General features: G+C 39.0%; 1 protein-coding gene and 1 long non-coding RNA gene across 13 annotated transcripts in view; both read right to left on the minus strand.

Moving 5' to 3' along the window:
- HDAC8 (histone deacetylase 8) overlaps positions 1 to 15,254 on the minus strand; it is a 247,934-nt gene that overhangs the window by 141,354 nt on the left and 91,326 nt on the right. For 3 of the 12 annotated variants that reach the window (XM_077989433.1, XM_077989432.1, XM_015127687.3), the window contains one exon: positions 5,322 to 6,630. The exons of the other annotated variants lie outside the window; for them this stretch is intronic. In XM_077989433.1, coding sequence (XP_077845559.1) covers positions 6,543 to 6,630 — 88 coding nt within the window. In that variant the 3' untranslated portion in view covers positions 5,322 to 6,542. Of the gene's footprint in view, positions 1 to 5,321; positions 6,631 to 15,254 lie in introns of those variants that run through there. 12 annotated transcript variants of the gene reach the window in all.
- LOC144338747 (uncharacterized) lies at positions 7,615 to 10,720 on the minus strand. The gene is made up of 2 exons (XR_013413098.1): positions 10,514 to 10,720; positions 7,615 to 10,355 (listed from the first exon to the last, which is right to left on the minus strand). It is a non-coding gene; the product is annotated as an uncharacterized LOC144338747 (long non-coding RNA).

Consider the following 15,254-nt stretch of genomic DNA (forward strand, 5'->3'; position numbering starts at 1 on the left):
GATGAGGGCTTTTGCAACCATCCAGGCCAGTGACAGCAAGGATAAGGAGGAAGAGACAGATTTGGGAGAAATTTATATGGTAGAATTGATGGGGTAATAGAGAACGACACACAAGAAAAGCATATACATATAACATTTGTGAGTGTTTGGTATTTAGGAGAGAGGAAAGGATAAAGGCAGGCAGGTGTTTCTGGAGTAGTTGTTTTGATTACAGCCACGTAGGGAAAATAAGTCCTCAAGGAGTTCTGATAAAGAGGGCTCTGGATGGGTATTGAAAATGTTGATAAGAAGCTTTGAGAAAGGTAGGGCATTTTGTACATAGTGCAAACTTCAAAGCAACTGAAGTAAGGGCAGCTTACAGAGGGCTGGATGGTGAACACTTTTAAATTCAAGACTGGAAGTTTTCATTTGATTTGACAGTCAAATGGAAACCATTGGAGAAGTATGAGGTAAGTACTAATGTTGCTGAAAAATTATGCTTAGGAACTTAGCTTTTTGCTGTTGCATGTAAGGTCAAAGTGACAAAGTCAACCCCACAGGGGTTGGCAAAAAGGGTATTAAAGCATTCTAGTCATAATGGCAGCAGGAAGCAAGGTAAGGTAAATTTGGAAAAAATTGGGAGGGCTAATTGACAGAGTAGGAGTGGAGCATCAAAGAAGAAAACACTGTGTCAATTCCTCCAGAATTCCCAGGATGGGAAAAGAAAAATTGGAATATTATTTTTCCTATTGCCACTTCCAAATCTAACATTCTTTCCTCTCGTCAATCGCTCCCTCTTTTGAGTCAATGTCATTTGATAATATTACTCAAATACTATCAAAGTTCTTATCTTTCACCTCCCTTGGGGATTTTAGCACCTCGTTCACAATTTTTCTCATTCTCCCTTTCCTTGTCATCATTTTCTGCAGTTCAATATTCATTCCCTCACTCAAACCTTGATTCAAAAACTAGAGACACAGAAACAAGCAAGACTCAAGAAGCTTCTGGTCCATTAGGGGAAGAAAACAGGAGAACAAGTAATTGTGATAAATGCTATAATATTCATTCATTCACTCATTTCATTCATTCATTCAACAAATGTTAATTGAATGCCTACTATAGGTACTAGGTTGGGCAATGGGTTCACAGTATTGAACAAGAGATCTATTCTTTCCCCTATGCCTGTCCTAACTCTCTAACATCACAGTTTCTTTATCTTTTCAACAATAGTGATGTCCACCTGCACTCTACTTTATTCCTAATCATAGACACACTTTGGGGCCTGATAAAGAAGCACTTGGAATTGCTCTTCTTCTAAGATCCTGAACTCTGAACTACTTTCTCCATCTACAATTTTCTATCTTTCCAATTCCTATTGCATTTCCTGTTTATTCTTACTGTAACTTCTATTCCCTAGTTGTTTTCCCCCTATTTTTAAAGTACACCATTGTATAAATATTTTTTCTTTTGAGACAGGGTCTCAGTCTCTCGCCCAGGCTAGAGATCAGTGGCATGATCATGGTTCACTACAGCTTTGACCTCCTGGGTTCAAGCAGTCCTCTCATCTCCACTTCCCAAGTTGCTGGGACTATAGGCCACCACATTCAGCTAATTTAAAAATTTTTTGGGGTATACATGGGGGTCTCACTTTGTTGCCCAGGCTAGACTCGAACTCCTGGGCTCAAGTGATCCTCCCACCTTGGCCTCCCAAAATGCTGGGATTACAGGTGTGAGCCATCATGCCCAGGTCAGCCTATCTTTTGACTTCATATGCTTCATTACTCATTCTGGAGAATATAATTAGTCATTTTGAAAACTTACTTTAGCACCCTAGTTCCCTCACACCTTTGCCATTTTTGCCTTGTCAGTCCTTAAGCCCTTGGATGAACCACACCATCAGAGTTTTCTCTCTGTTCTGCTGGAGGAAGCTGAGAAATCAAGTGAATTGTTTCCATTAGAGTTTATGCTTATAACTCCAATTCAACAAATTCTACAAACACTAATTGAGTGATTAATATGGGCCACACACTCTCTACAGCTTGGCCATCTTTCACTTTACCTCCAAGTGATGAAGAATTACGTTTCATACAGCAGCTAGTCTAATTTTTGAAAAATACAAATATAATGAGAGGACATTCTTGATATAAAAAATTAAACATGGCCAGTCACGGTGGCTCATGCCTGTAATCCAGCACTTTGGGAGGCCGAGGTGGGCAGATCACTTGAGGTCAGGAGTTTGAGACCAGCCTCGCCAACATGATGAAACCTTGTCTCTACTAAAAATACAAAAATTAGCTGGGCGTGGTGGCAGGCACCTGTAATCTCAGCTACTCAGGAGGCTGAGGCAGGAGAATCACATGAACCTGGGAGGCGGAGGTTGCAGTGAGCTGAGATCGCACTACTGCACTCCAGCCTGGGCAACAGAGTGAGACACAGTATCAAATAAATAAATAAATAAATAAATAAAGGTCTATCAAATAAAAGTGAAAAATCTCCCTGTTTCCATCTCAACTTCCACCCCAGAGGTAACTGCTGATTAAGTTTGTTGTGTATCTTTTTGGATCAAATTTTTCTGCCTCATACTGGACAGAACTGGTTGAAGCAACGTGTAATGAGTACCTTTCTTTACCTCTTTTCTCTACCTGAAAATGTCCTCCATCATATTTCTTCTCCCCTTCCAGCTTAATTTATCCCTCTAAGCACTAAATCCTCTTTTGTTGCTTTAAGGGTCATGTATCACCAATGAGCTCTTTTCTTACATCTTCAGTCCCTGAATTCCTGCTGATTCAGTTCCTGTAGGTTATAAGTTACAAGTTGCCCATCTATCCCTCCCCTTCTCAGCATTGTCCAACTTATCCACATACTGGCCACCTATACATACTTCTTGCAATCCAGAATCTGATCCTACTGCTCTCCTGAAATTGCTCTCTTAAAGGTAGAGAGACCTCTAGATTACCATATCCAAAAGCCTTTTCTCTGTTATCTTTTTCAAACTTCTTAGAAGCAACTGACAGTTGATTCTACTAAAGAATCTGCAGCTAGTTATCAGGGGCTACAGTTCCAGTAAAAAATATATATATTTTAAAAGTAATTTAAAAATAAGTTTATTGACCTTCATATACTATACAATTCCCTCATTTAAAGTGTACAATTCAATGGCTTTTAGCATATTCAAAGAGTTGTGCACACAACATCACAATGAATTTTAGAATATTTTCATTGTCCTCAAAAGAAACCCTGAACCCATTACCAGTCACTATCTATTCCCACCACTCTTCAACCCCTAGCCCCTGGCAATCACTAATATACTTTCTGTCTCTATGAATTTGTCTAATTTTGACCTTTCATATCAGTGGAATCATATAATGCTTTCTTTTGTGACTGTCTTGAAGGTTCATTTGTGTTGTAGCATGTATCGGTACTTCATTCCTTTTTATGGTTGAATAATATCCAATTGCATGGATAGACCACATTTTATCCATTTAACGGTTGATGTTATTTCCACTTTTTGGCTGATATTAATAATGCCACTATAGTATACTACTACAGATATACATGTACAGGTTTTGTGTAGACACATTTTCAATTCTCTTGGGGATATATACCTAGGAGTAGAATTGCTGGGTCATGTGGCAACTCTATGTTTAACCATTTGAGGAACAGCTAGACTGTTTTCCACAGTGGCCACACCATTTTACATCCCCATCAGCAATATATGAAGGTTCCAATTTCTCCACATCTTCACCAACACTTGTTATTTTTTGTTTTGTTTCATTTTAAATTAATTATAACCATCCTAGTGGGTGTGAAGTAGTATCTCACTGTGGTTTTGATTTGCAGTTTTCTGATTAGTAATAAAGTTGAATATCTTTTTACTTGCTTATTGGATATTTGTATATCTTCTTTGAAACAATATCTATTTCAACCCTTTGCCCATTTTAAACTGGGTTATCTTTTAAAATGGAGCTGTAAGAGTTCTTATTCTAAATATGTCTCTTATCAGACACATGATTTGCAAATATCTACTCCCATTCTGTGGATTATCTTTGCACTCTCTTGATAGTGTCCTTTGCAGCACAAAGTTTTAAATTTTGATGAAATTCAGTTTATCTATTTCTTCTTTTTTTGCTTGTTTTTGGTGTCATATCCAAGAGACCGCTTCCTATTCCAACATCATGAAAATTTACATCTATGTTTTCATCTAAGAGTTTTACAGTTTTAGCTCTTACATTTAAGTCTTTGATCTATTTTTAAATTAATTTTTATGTATGGTGTGAGGTAAGGGTCCAACTTTATTCTTTTATATATTGATACATCCAGTTGTCCTATCATCATTTGTTGAAAAGACTGTCCTCTCCCCTATTGAATGGTCTTGGCCCCTTTGTGTAAAATCAATTGACTATAAATGTGGGGGTTAATTTCTGGACTCTGAACTCTGTTCCATTAATCTATATGTCTGTCCTCATGCCAGCACGACACAGCTTTGATTACTGTAGTTTTGTAGTAAGTTTTAAAGTTGAGAAGTTTGAGTTTTCTAACTTTGTCCTTCTGTTTCAAGATTGCTTTTGCTATTCTGGGTCAGATTTCTGGATACATTTTAGGATTAGATATGTCAATTTGTGAAGAGAAGTCAGCTGTGATTTACAGCTACATTTGGACCATGCTAAACTTGTCATCTTACCTCTTCTATTCCCTATCTCTGTTAATGATGTCCATCTTTTCAGTTACCCATGTTCAAAACTGAGGAATTTGAAAGTCACCCTTTCAGATTCCTCCCTTTTCCTGTTCCTCTCCAATTACCAGTCTTCCACCAATCTCTCTCCTATTCCTTCCTCTCCACTCCCACTGCAGTACTCTAATCTAGCCCTTATGACCACCTTCATGGATTATACCAATAGCTTCCTAATCAGTTTCCCTGCCTCAAGTCTCTTCCCTCTCCAATCCTTCATACACGTAACCATCAAATTAATTTTCCTTAGGGAAATAGTTTTGATAAAGTTACTTCTTAATTCAAAAACCTTTTACATCCCTCCATTGTCTTTAGAGACACTTAATATTCTTAGGCTGTGATCCAAAGTGCTTTGTAATCTGACTATGGCCTACCTTTAAAATCTTATTTTCCAATAACAACTTAACCTATATTATTCTATAGGCAAACTGAACTCTCCATTATTCACCTCACTTACCTTGTATTTTCTTGCAAGTACGTCTTTTGTCATGTACTTACTTGTGCCTGAAAGTTACCTTTCTACATGTCTACATCATAGCCATTCTTTAAAGGCGAGCTTAAATTTTATCTACTCCATGAATGAGAATGATAATAATGATGACAACAGCCAACATTTATTGAGCACTTTATTCAGAATAGAGCACTGTTCTATGTATTTCACATGTATTAGCTCATTTGACCCTCATAATAATTCATAACAGGTATTATTTTTAATCCTATTTTACAGACAGGGAAACTACCATACAGAGAGGTTAAGAAATCTGTACAAAATCACAGAGCTATTAAGTGGCAGAGCTGGTTTTTGAACCCAGGCATTCAGGCACCAGAGTTTTTGCTCTAAACCACTACAATATATCTGCTTCCATGACTTACTGAGCTACTATGCATCAGATACTATGTCAGTCACTTTACCCACATTATTTCAATATAACAGCAGACGCTGTTGCCAAAACTTTACTGGGAAGAGTGTTAACCTTCCCAAGCAAGCTTTGATCTTACGATTCCCTCATTCTAAAACCTTCAGTGGCTCCCAAAATGTTTACAGAATATGGTACAAATTTTCATAGCTAAGAATTCCAGCTCTTCCATGATGTGGTTCCCACCCACGTTTCCAATCTTCTTTGCAACTTCTCCTTCATGCACTTTACAGTCCAGCCAAACTAAAACCACTGCTATTCTTTGTGCATAGCTCAGCCTCTCCCAACTTTGATCTTGCTGTACCCTGTGTGTAGAACATCCTTCCCTACAATCTCTGTATATTCAAACTTGACCCAGATTTTATAAACACTCATATACATTCACACACTTTGTAAAGACAGAGTAATTAGCTACCCTTTAGAAACCAGATCAAATGTTACCTCCTCAATTACGCCTTTTTCTGAAGTATTTTCTCTCTTTGAATACCCACAGCATTCTATCTCTTATGGTTCTTACAATTTTCTATGTTTTATTTATTTAAATGTGTGTGAATATGAAAATCAATCTCTATTTATTTATCTAACATTTTAAAATTTCCACTAACTTCCTTGAGGGTAGAATCAATACTTTATACATAGTAAGCATTCAATAAATAGTCATTAAATGAATAAATGAATGAAATGTCACTCCAGATTGCTTTTGGGAAAGTTTCCCTAACCACTGTAACAGTACTGCTTGCTACACCGCAAATCATTAATTTTTCATCTTGTGAAAGTATAAAATCTCTTATCCAGAAAGGAGGGGGAGAACAGGCATTTCTTCACACTACATTAGTAACTTCCCTATAAACATACAAGATATTCATTTAAAATGCAGTTTTCTTGATGAGAAACCTGATCCTTCAGTATTCAGTAGTCTAGTTTTCAGACAAGGCTATGCAAATGAGGAAGAGAAGCTGTGGCAGCTGCTTCCACAGGCCTGGATTTGGGGCAGGGGGTTCATGCCTGAGGAGAATAAAAGCCAGGGTGGTGACATTAATGATGCTTTTGGATAAAATAAAAGCCCAAGAACAAAATCATAGAGTTATTCTCTTTTCTTTGATTCCATCAGGGTAGACCATAGCTTCTACTGTGTGCCTTTGAGATCTTTCACTGGTGCTTCTTTACCTCTAATATCAGGGGCTGAACATGTTTTTTTTTTTTTTGGTTGTTGTTGTTATTTAGATAATCAATATCCTAAAAGATTCATCTCAGGGCAATGGGATACCAGAGCAATGGCGTTATAGTCACCCTTAACCAATACTGGTGGTGGAGTGTGGTAACCCTAACTTGTCCCTCTAGCAAGACCTCTGACGGGTTCATGCTCCCAGAAGGTTTAGTCTCCTGACTTTCTACCTTGTACACCAGTCTAAACCAGCCTTGTCATCTTCATGCTTTCCAACAGACACTCTCAGCACCCTCTAGAGACTCCCTCAATAGAGATTAAAGAAATGAGAAATTCAAAGTTGAAAAACCAAGAAGGGTAGGATGCAGAGGGATAGAAGAGAAAAATATTTGCTACTAACGCTTTGAATTATCAATGTCAGCCTGAGAAAAGTTATTGCCAGCAGCAAAACCCCTTTCTAAGACATAAATTTTAAACCTATTGCATTTGATGGGATTGAGAGGCAGACTGTGTTAAGGACCCAAAGTATTACTAGTCAGTCCCAAATGGGAGCCGTTCAACTTTCCATAGGTATGTTTTCTCTAAATTCTCTCAATCCTATTTGAGCTCAGGTACTGCTGACTCATTCTGCAACAACTCAACCTGCCAGGGGATGCAGCATATGGTAAATGCCTCAGTGACTTCTGAATATCTATTACAAATGGTTCAGGGATGCAGGGATTTGGGAGGAGGGAGGTTGCCTTGCAGTGAGCATGATGTGTCATTTTGTTGGAGAACATGGGTGCCTCCTGGACATATTCAGAAGACATTTAATTTTCTCTAAGTTTCTTTTTCTGCTTTTAGCATCAAACAAGCAGCACTGGTTCCATGAACTTCCAAAAACATGAAACAAAAAAAACACCAAATCCATAAAATAAAAGACAAACCTTAAGCTCCCCAACCAACCAACCAACCAACCAACCAACCAGCAAACAACCTCATATCTCTTTTGCTGTTTCAATTTTTGTGACGTAATTTCTTAACATTTTAAAGGGGCATCTTTTCTCTCACTGCTGAGTCTATTATATAGAAACATAGATTCTAACGGGCATCTCTTTCTAACATGCCTTGTAGTAGGTAATTCTACTCATCAATTACGTGTCACCTTGGCAACAGAAAGGGCTGCATACTATTTTTAGCGTATTCTTACTTATCTCTCACTATACCTCTTAAAAGTAAACCATTCTCATTCACACAACGGAGAGTGAGTCATCCAGAATTAAAGTCATCCAGTGTTTGCATGGCACCTTACCAGTGGCCTGAAGTGAATCGTCAGAGCTAGAATTAGAACACTAATTCTAATTCGAATGCAATGCTCTTGTTACTAAATCCCAATGGTCTTTGGCTCTCTTCATTCTGAGAGGCCAGATGACCTAGCAAGCGGAGTGTACATTATCTGGGCAGGGGGTAGGGTGGGAAGAGAGGTAGGCTGGTTTGGAGAGCTAAGTTAAAAAACAAAAAATGGAAGAAGACCTAAAGAATATGAATCCTAAGGCTATCTGTGCTATTTGATCTGGGGTAGGTCATTTAACTGCTCTGTAACCACCAGGAGTGCTCATAGTGTAGAGCATTCTGCTCTGTGTCACACCATTTGACCATATGTCTCATCTCTCCCCCTTTGCAACCCCTACAGCACTCAGTTCAGGGAGAATGCTGGATTTGGAGTCAGATAAGCTTGGATCCAGTGTTGGCATGGCAACTTGGACAAATCATTTCTCTGAACCTCAGTTTCCTTCTCTGTAAAACAATAATATTATCTCCCTCACAGGGTTGTTGTGAGGATTAAATGATATAACATTTGTGAAAGTCTTCTCCCAGCATCAGGCATATAGTAAGCACTCCATAACATTGAATGAATAAATGAATGGCCTCAAGTCAGGCCCTTGGAGTGCTATGTTAATTATTTCAGTCCACTAGGATACTGGTGAGTTCAGCACAGCACACCAGAGCAGTGACTTCCTGAATAGTATTCTAATGGTCCCCAAAGGCAGAGAGAAATTTCATCGTGTCACTGCTGGGTTATACCTGTTCTGGGAATACAGTAATTCATTTTCCAGTGCTGCCAATCTATTACCTTTCACCAAACACAAAATTCACTTTAAGAAGGGACAGAAATACAAGTGCCTTTCTGTTATATAGATGTTGGGAGAATATATTATTAAAATTGAAACCGACTTCTCTGATTTCTTAGGCAAAAAATCAGATTGGAAGCCAAACAGCTATTTGGCCTTTGTAGACCCTGGATAGCAATGCCCTTGGGGGAAAGGGGAGTGTTGGAGTCATTCCAAACTATAGTTACATTTGTGTGTATATTTACTGCTTGTGCTTATGCTCTCTGCACTTAAGTTTTTACTCTCTAAGCCTTGAAGAATTCACAATTTACCTAGAGCACAGTTTAATACATATGGGTGGGAATACAGGCCTATATCTCTGTTTCTCATTTCCTAATCATATTTTCTACCTTCCTTATATAACTGATACCTCTTCTTTTCCAATTCAATTGCTCACTTTTTGAACTTAGGTGAACAATAGTGATTTGTTAACAATAAACATGCCCCTAGCCCTTGCCTCAGTCTTCTTTACCCCTGAGGGCCTTCCTAAGATTCAAAGCCTGAAATCCTGCCATATAGTTAGCACCTGGCGCAGCTCATCAAAATATAATATCCTTTCCCAGATGATTGGAAATCTCTGCAATGCCGTCATACAATGAGGTGTGCAAGAAAGAGTTTGGGGATTGATTTTCATCATTAACTTGATATTGCATGGTTTTTGTGGGACTTAAAAAGAAACGCATTTTTATTACTTTTAAGTACTGCACATAGAATAACTCCAACTCATCATATTTTAACAGTTATTTTTCTGGGGTAGGATGTATGCTAAACATGCCTATGTTAGAGTGTCTGGTGGATCATTCAGGATCAGTGTCCTGTTGCTTGATGAAATACAGATCACGTCAATGAAATCCAGATGGGGAAACTGGATCTCTGGCAATGGCTGCCAGATCTTCTCCATATGAAATCTCTCTAGTCTGTATGCAAATTCAAAACTCCATATCCTGGAAATCCCAAACCAATCAAGTGGCGCTCCGCTTCTTAGTTACTGGACTAAACACAGGGAAGCGATTCATTCTTCCCTGAGGAAATAAGCATTTCTTACATACATCTATCTTGGCACAAAAAGGGCTGGCTAAGCAAATTAATAGTGTAAACAGGACTGCACTGGGAAATGTTTGTCCTACTTAGGAGAATAAACTTTTTATGCACTTTGTGCATATACACTTACATACAAATAATTGATATGCTAATTACAAATGATTCTTAAAGCCCCTTCCCTGAGGTGCTGTACTATGCTGTTAGTCTAGTTTGAATTACTAGCATGTCCAGTGCTTGAAAGTAATAAAAATGCATTTAAAAATATCCCATGATTCAGACTGGCTTTCCTCTAATTAGGCTGAGTTAGTGAGGCTTGCCTGTATTTAAATAAGATAGATATTTTTCCACTTTACCCCTAACATATTTAACATGGTCTCCCTCCCCTCTCTATTCCCCCATCCCCCTCAACAGGGAGCTGGCACACACAAACCCCTTAGCTTCTGGCTCACTATGCAATGGCACTTGCATCACCTCCAGGCAAACACATTGCTTTTAGCCCCTGGCACACACACATGCCCTTTTGCTTATTAACTTGTTAGCTGGTTATTTGATATAGCTTTTTTGAGCAGTTCTTTCCTTTAGTCCTTCTTTTTTTTTTTTTTTTTTTTTTTTTTTTTTTTTTTTGATGAAGTCCTGCTCTGTCACCTAGGCTGGAGTGTAGTGGCTTGATCTTGGCTCACTGTGACCTCCGCCTCCTGGGTTCAAGTGATTCAATCTGGCTCAGCCTCCCAAGTAGCTGGGACTACAGGCACGCGCCACCATGCCCAGCTAATTTTTGTATTTTTAGTCGAGACAGGGTTTCGCCAGGTTGGCCAGGCTGGTCTTGAAATCCTGACTTCAAGTGATCTGCCCGCCTTGGCCTCCCAAAATGCTGGGATTACTGGTGTGAGCCACCGTGCCCAGTCCTTCAGCTCTTCTTTAAGTACCAATGGACATGGCTCTTTTCTGGTAGTACAATGGGTTAACAGTGCACACAGAGCAAAGTCCAGCCAACTTAACATCAGGCTTTTTCATCAGGTGCTGGATATCGGGTTTAACTAAATCTCTGTATAGTCCTTGTCAACACGTCACAACGAGGCAGCTCATCAGTCCTGGCAGCTGCTAGGTGTATGGCAATGTCAGGCACAGTCATTCAAAGCCATAACATGTTGAAGCAAAACCTAAACAGTAGTTTTTCTAGGCTACACTGAAGGGACAGAGCAGTGACTAAAGAATGTGGGAGAGACAGGATTAGGGCAGAGGTTGGTGGGGTGCATGGTGGAGAGCAGCTGAGAGGAATAATATGAATTTCGATGTTAGAATATCCTATGAAGCCCAGATTATAGTCAAGTCTGGGTTTCTTTTCAGGGCAGAGTGATGTTAAAGGGTGTAATTTTCAAGATTTCCATTTAGGAGCAAGGTCTAACTATCTCTGGAGAGTTTCAGAGCATGTTTTAGCATCAGAACTTATTCAACTGCTGCCAAAGAATCAGGTCACTTGCTCCAGGAGGCAGGGATCAGTCAGCATAACAAGAGACCAGAGAAGAGGCACATCAGAGAAACAGCACAAACTCACAGAATTCCAGAAGACTGTCTTCCTTGATACAAATGAAACAATATACCTATGAAGACTTGTTTGCTCAAGGTGGGAGGGACTGTCATGATGGCAGGGCTACTTGGTGCAGTTCAGCAGTCATAAAAGACATCAGTTGAAAAGGGAAGGAGAATATAAGAACTGTCCCTCTAACTACCTGAATTTTAAGTCCTAAGGATTAGGTGAGAGGAAACAACAGTTCACCACTGCAACCCTAAACAAATCCTGAGGACAGGCAGGGTGAGTTCACTGACTGAGGTTTCAGGATAACTCAGTGAAGCACAGTATCTCCTTCTTCCTCATTATCCTACATTCTGACACAGTTAATGCCTCTTGAATTTAATATTTTAAAAGGCACATCAAACTAGGAAGAATAAATGAATGGCTCACTTTGGCCTCATTTCCACCTGTGGCTAACATTAACAGTAACTTTAATTAGTGTCTGAGTCATCCATTTTCCAGAAACAACAGGTAATTTTACATCTGCCATACCCCGAGAGGCAGGATAAGAGTTTATTAAATAGAACAAAAGCATTTAACACAAATACCTTACTTATAGAGGGCTGAGTTCAAAGTGCAAGGCTTATAGAATGAATTAGCAGCTTCTGTTACCTTAATCATTGGGCGAAAGTGAGCTAGTGATTATCAAGGTAGTGTAGCTGTGACCCAAATGAAGAGAGGTAGAATAAGTTTGTAAATAATTTTTTATCAGTTCTCAGATTGTAATGAAATGGGGAATGTATTAGCTTGTGCTCATGATGCTGTAAAGTCAAGAGACAACAGATGCTGGTGAGGCTGTGCATAAATAGGAATGCTTTTACACTGTTGGTGGGAGTGTAAATTAGTTCAACCATTGTGGAAGACAGTGTGGCGATTCCTCAAGGATCTACCAGAAATACCATTTGACCCAGCAATCCCATTACTGGGTATATACCCAAAGGAATATAAATCATTCTACTATAAAGACACATGCACATGTATGTTTATTGCAGCACTATTTACGATAGCAGACTTGGAACCAACCCAAATGCCCATCAGTGACAGACTGGATAAAAAAAATGTGGCATATATATGCCATGGAATACTATGCAGCCATAAAAATGAATGAGTTCATGTTCTTTGCAGGGACATGGATGAAGCTGGAAGCCATCATTCTCAGCAAACTAACACTGGAACAGAAAACCAAGCACTGAATGCTCTTACTCATAAGTGAGAGCTGAACAATGAGAACGCATGGACACAGGGAGGGGAACATGACACACTGGGGTTTGTCAGGGGGTGGGAGGCCAGGGGAGGGAGAGCATTAGGACAAATACCTAATGCATGTGGGGCTTAAAACCTAGATGACGGGTTGATAGGTGCAGCAAACCACCATGTTACATGTATAACTATGTAACAAACCTGCACTTTCTGCACATATATCCCAGAACTTAAATTAAACAACAGCAAAAAAAAGAACTGCCCAAGACTAGATAATTTATAGAGGTTCTGCAGGGCTGGGGAAGTCTCAGGAAACTTACAATCACGGCAGAAGGGGAAGCAAAGATGTCCTTCTTCACATAAGAGCAGGAAGAAGTGCAAAGTGAGAGGGGGAAAGCCCCTTATAAAACTATCAGATCTCATGAGAACTCACTATCATGAGAACAGTATGGAGGAATTGCCCCCATGATCTAATCACCTCCCATGAGGTCCCTCCCCCAACACGTGGGGATTACAATTTGGATTACAATTCAAGATGAGATTTGGGTGGGGACACAAAGCTAGACCATATCAGGGATGAAGATGGAAGGCTATATAATTACTTGTTCTCACATGCAAATTTCTAGAGGGTTCATCCATTCTCATCAAATGAAAGAGAAATTTTAAAAAATTGTATTGCTTAAAATATTTATTTATGAATATGTGTGTGTATGCATTGCTTTTGCCACATCACCAGGCCTAAAGGAGTAAATTACACTTGTTGGGCTCTCTTTCACTGAAGATCTACCTGCTTCCTTTTTTCTTTTCTTGAGACAGAGTCTCACTCTGTCATACAGGCTAGAGGGGGGTGGCACAATTTCAGCTCACTGCAACCTCTGTCTCTCAGGTTCAAGTGATTCTCCTGCCTCAGCCTCCTGAGTAGCTGGGATTATAGATGCGCACCACCACACCTAGCTAATTTTTGTATTTTTAGTAGACACAGGGTTTTATTATATTGCCAGGCTGGTCTTGAACTCCTAGCCTCAAGCAATCTGCCTACCTTGGCCTCCCAAAATGCTGGGATTATAGGTGTGAGCCACCTGTGCCTAGCCCTACCTGCTTCTAAAATTGAATGATAAGGAACCTGGAGTCCCAGGTGGAAGATAAATTCTAGATGACTTATTATAATGAAAGAAAAACCAATCATAATTAAAACATCTCTTCTTTAAATATTAACAGTAAAAGTCAATAGTGAAAGGAAACATTTCCCTTAAATGCCCTTTAGTGATGTCCCTTGGTCCTCATTTTATTCAACTGGTATTGGTTGAACAGCTTAGCATGAATGGAGAATCTCTACCCTTTATGCAGATATGGCCTTCCACGAGGACCAAGAGGTGGTATAAATTTTGCCTATAGTTTAAAAATGCATGATGTTAAAAATTTTTAGCTATACTCATCTAAAACAACCACATGAAAAATATGTAATTCTATGAGAAGACCTCTATAAAATAACATGGGACACTATTCACTTTCTAAAGTAGGGAGTCAGGATTTTCTCCATTGAAAATGAAGGGAAAGGTGGATTTACAGAATCTGCATGTTTTCAAACTTTAGGAATTGAAAACCTAAGAAGTTAATTCTGGCAATATTTATTGTTTTCTATCTATAAAATTACAAATTAAATCCTTGGGATTAAACAATTCTTTTTTGGGCAAAAATCTAAGTTTCACTTTCACAAACAAACACAAAGAATTGCATATACTATGGATCATGTGGTTCATTTGCATAGTTAAATGGTTTCTATTTTGGGGAGGGGATTTTCTACAATCCCCTGAGATACAGCTTTCCAAGAAGTCCCAGGGATGGTATTTTTTTCTTTGTTTGCAACCATTAAGTTTCTCACTTCCATGTGACACTTCGGGGAAAATGTAGTCAATAGTTAAGAGGCAGACAGATGTGGGTTCAAACTCAGGCTTCACCATTTACTAAGTGTGAGACCTTAAGAAAGTCAATCTTTTCTCCAGTTTTCTCATATCTCATGAGAAATCAGAATGTATTACAATTCCCATTGTAAAATGGCAATACTAATAGCTACTTTTGTAGGTATTATAGATGGCTACAGGGATCAAATGAAGCAATGTAAATGTTTAGTGTAATTACTGGCACAGGCAAGGGTTCCCTTAGAGCTAAGCTCCAGGGTGCAGAAGCCTCATCTGCCTCATTTGCAAGTACCAGTCATAGAGTAGACAATACATTTTTTGGTCAAATGAATGAATAAAATGCTTTCATTATACTTAAAGATACACACACAACAATGCATGTCAAATGTTAAGCACAGCATCAGGCAAACAATAAACTATGTAGTTTGGTAGCTCCTCCCCAAACTCTCCTTTTTGTCATGAATGTTTTTAAAACCCTGTTGATATAGTTTGAATGTGCGTCCTTTCCAAATATCATGTTGAAATGTGATCCCCAATGTTGGAGGTAGGGCCTGGTGGAAGGTATTTGGGTCTTGGAGGTG

The sequence above is a fragment of the Macaca mulatta genome, chromosome X, assembly GCF_049350105.2.
Source record: "Macaca mulatta isolate MMU2019108-1 chromosome X, T2T-MMU8v2.0, whole genome shotgun sequence".
Classification (NCBI taxonomy): Eukaryota; Metazoa; Chordata; class Mammalia; order Primates; family Cercopithecidae; genus Macaca; species Macaca mulatta.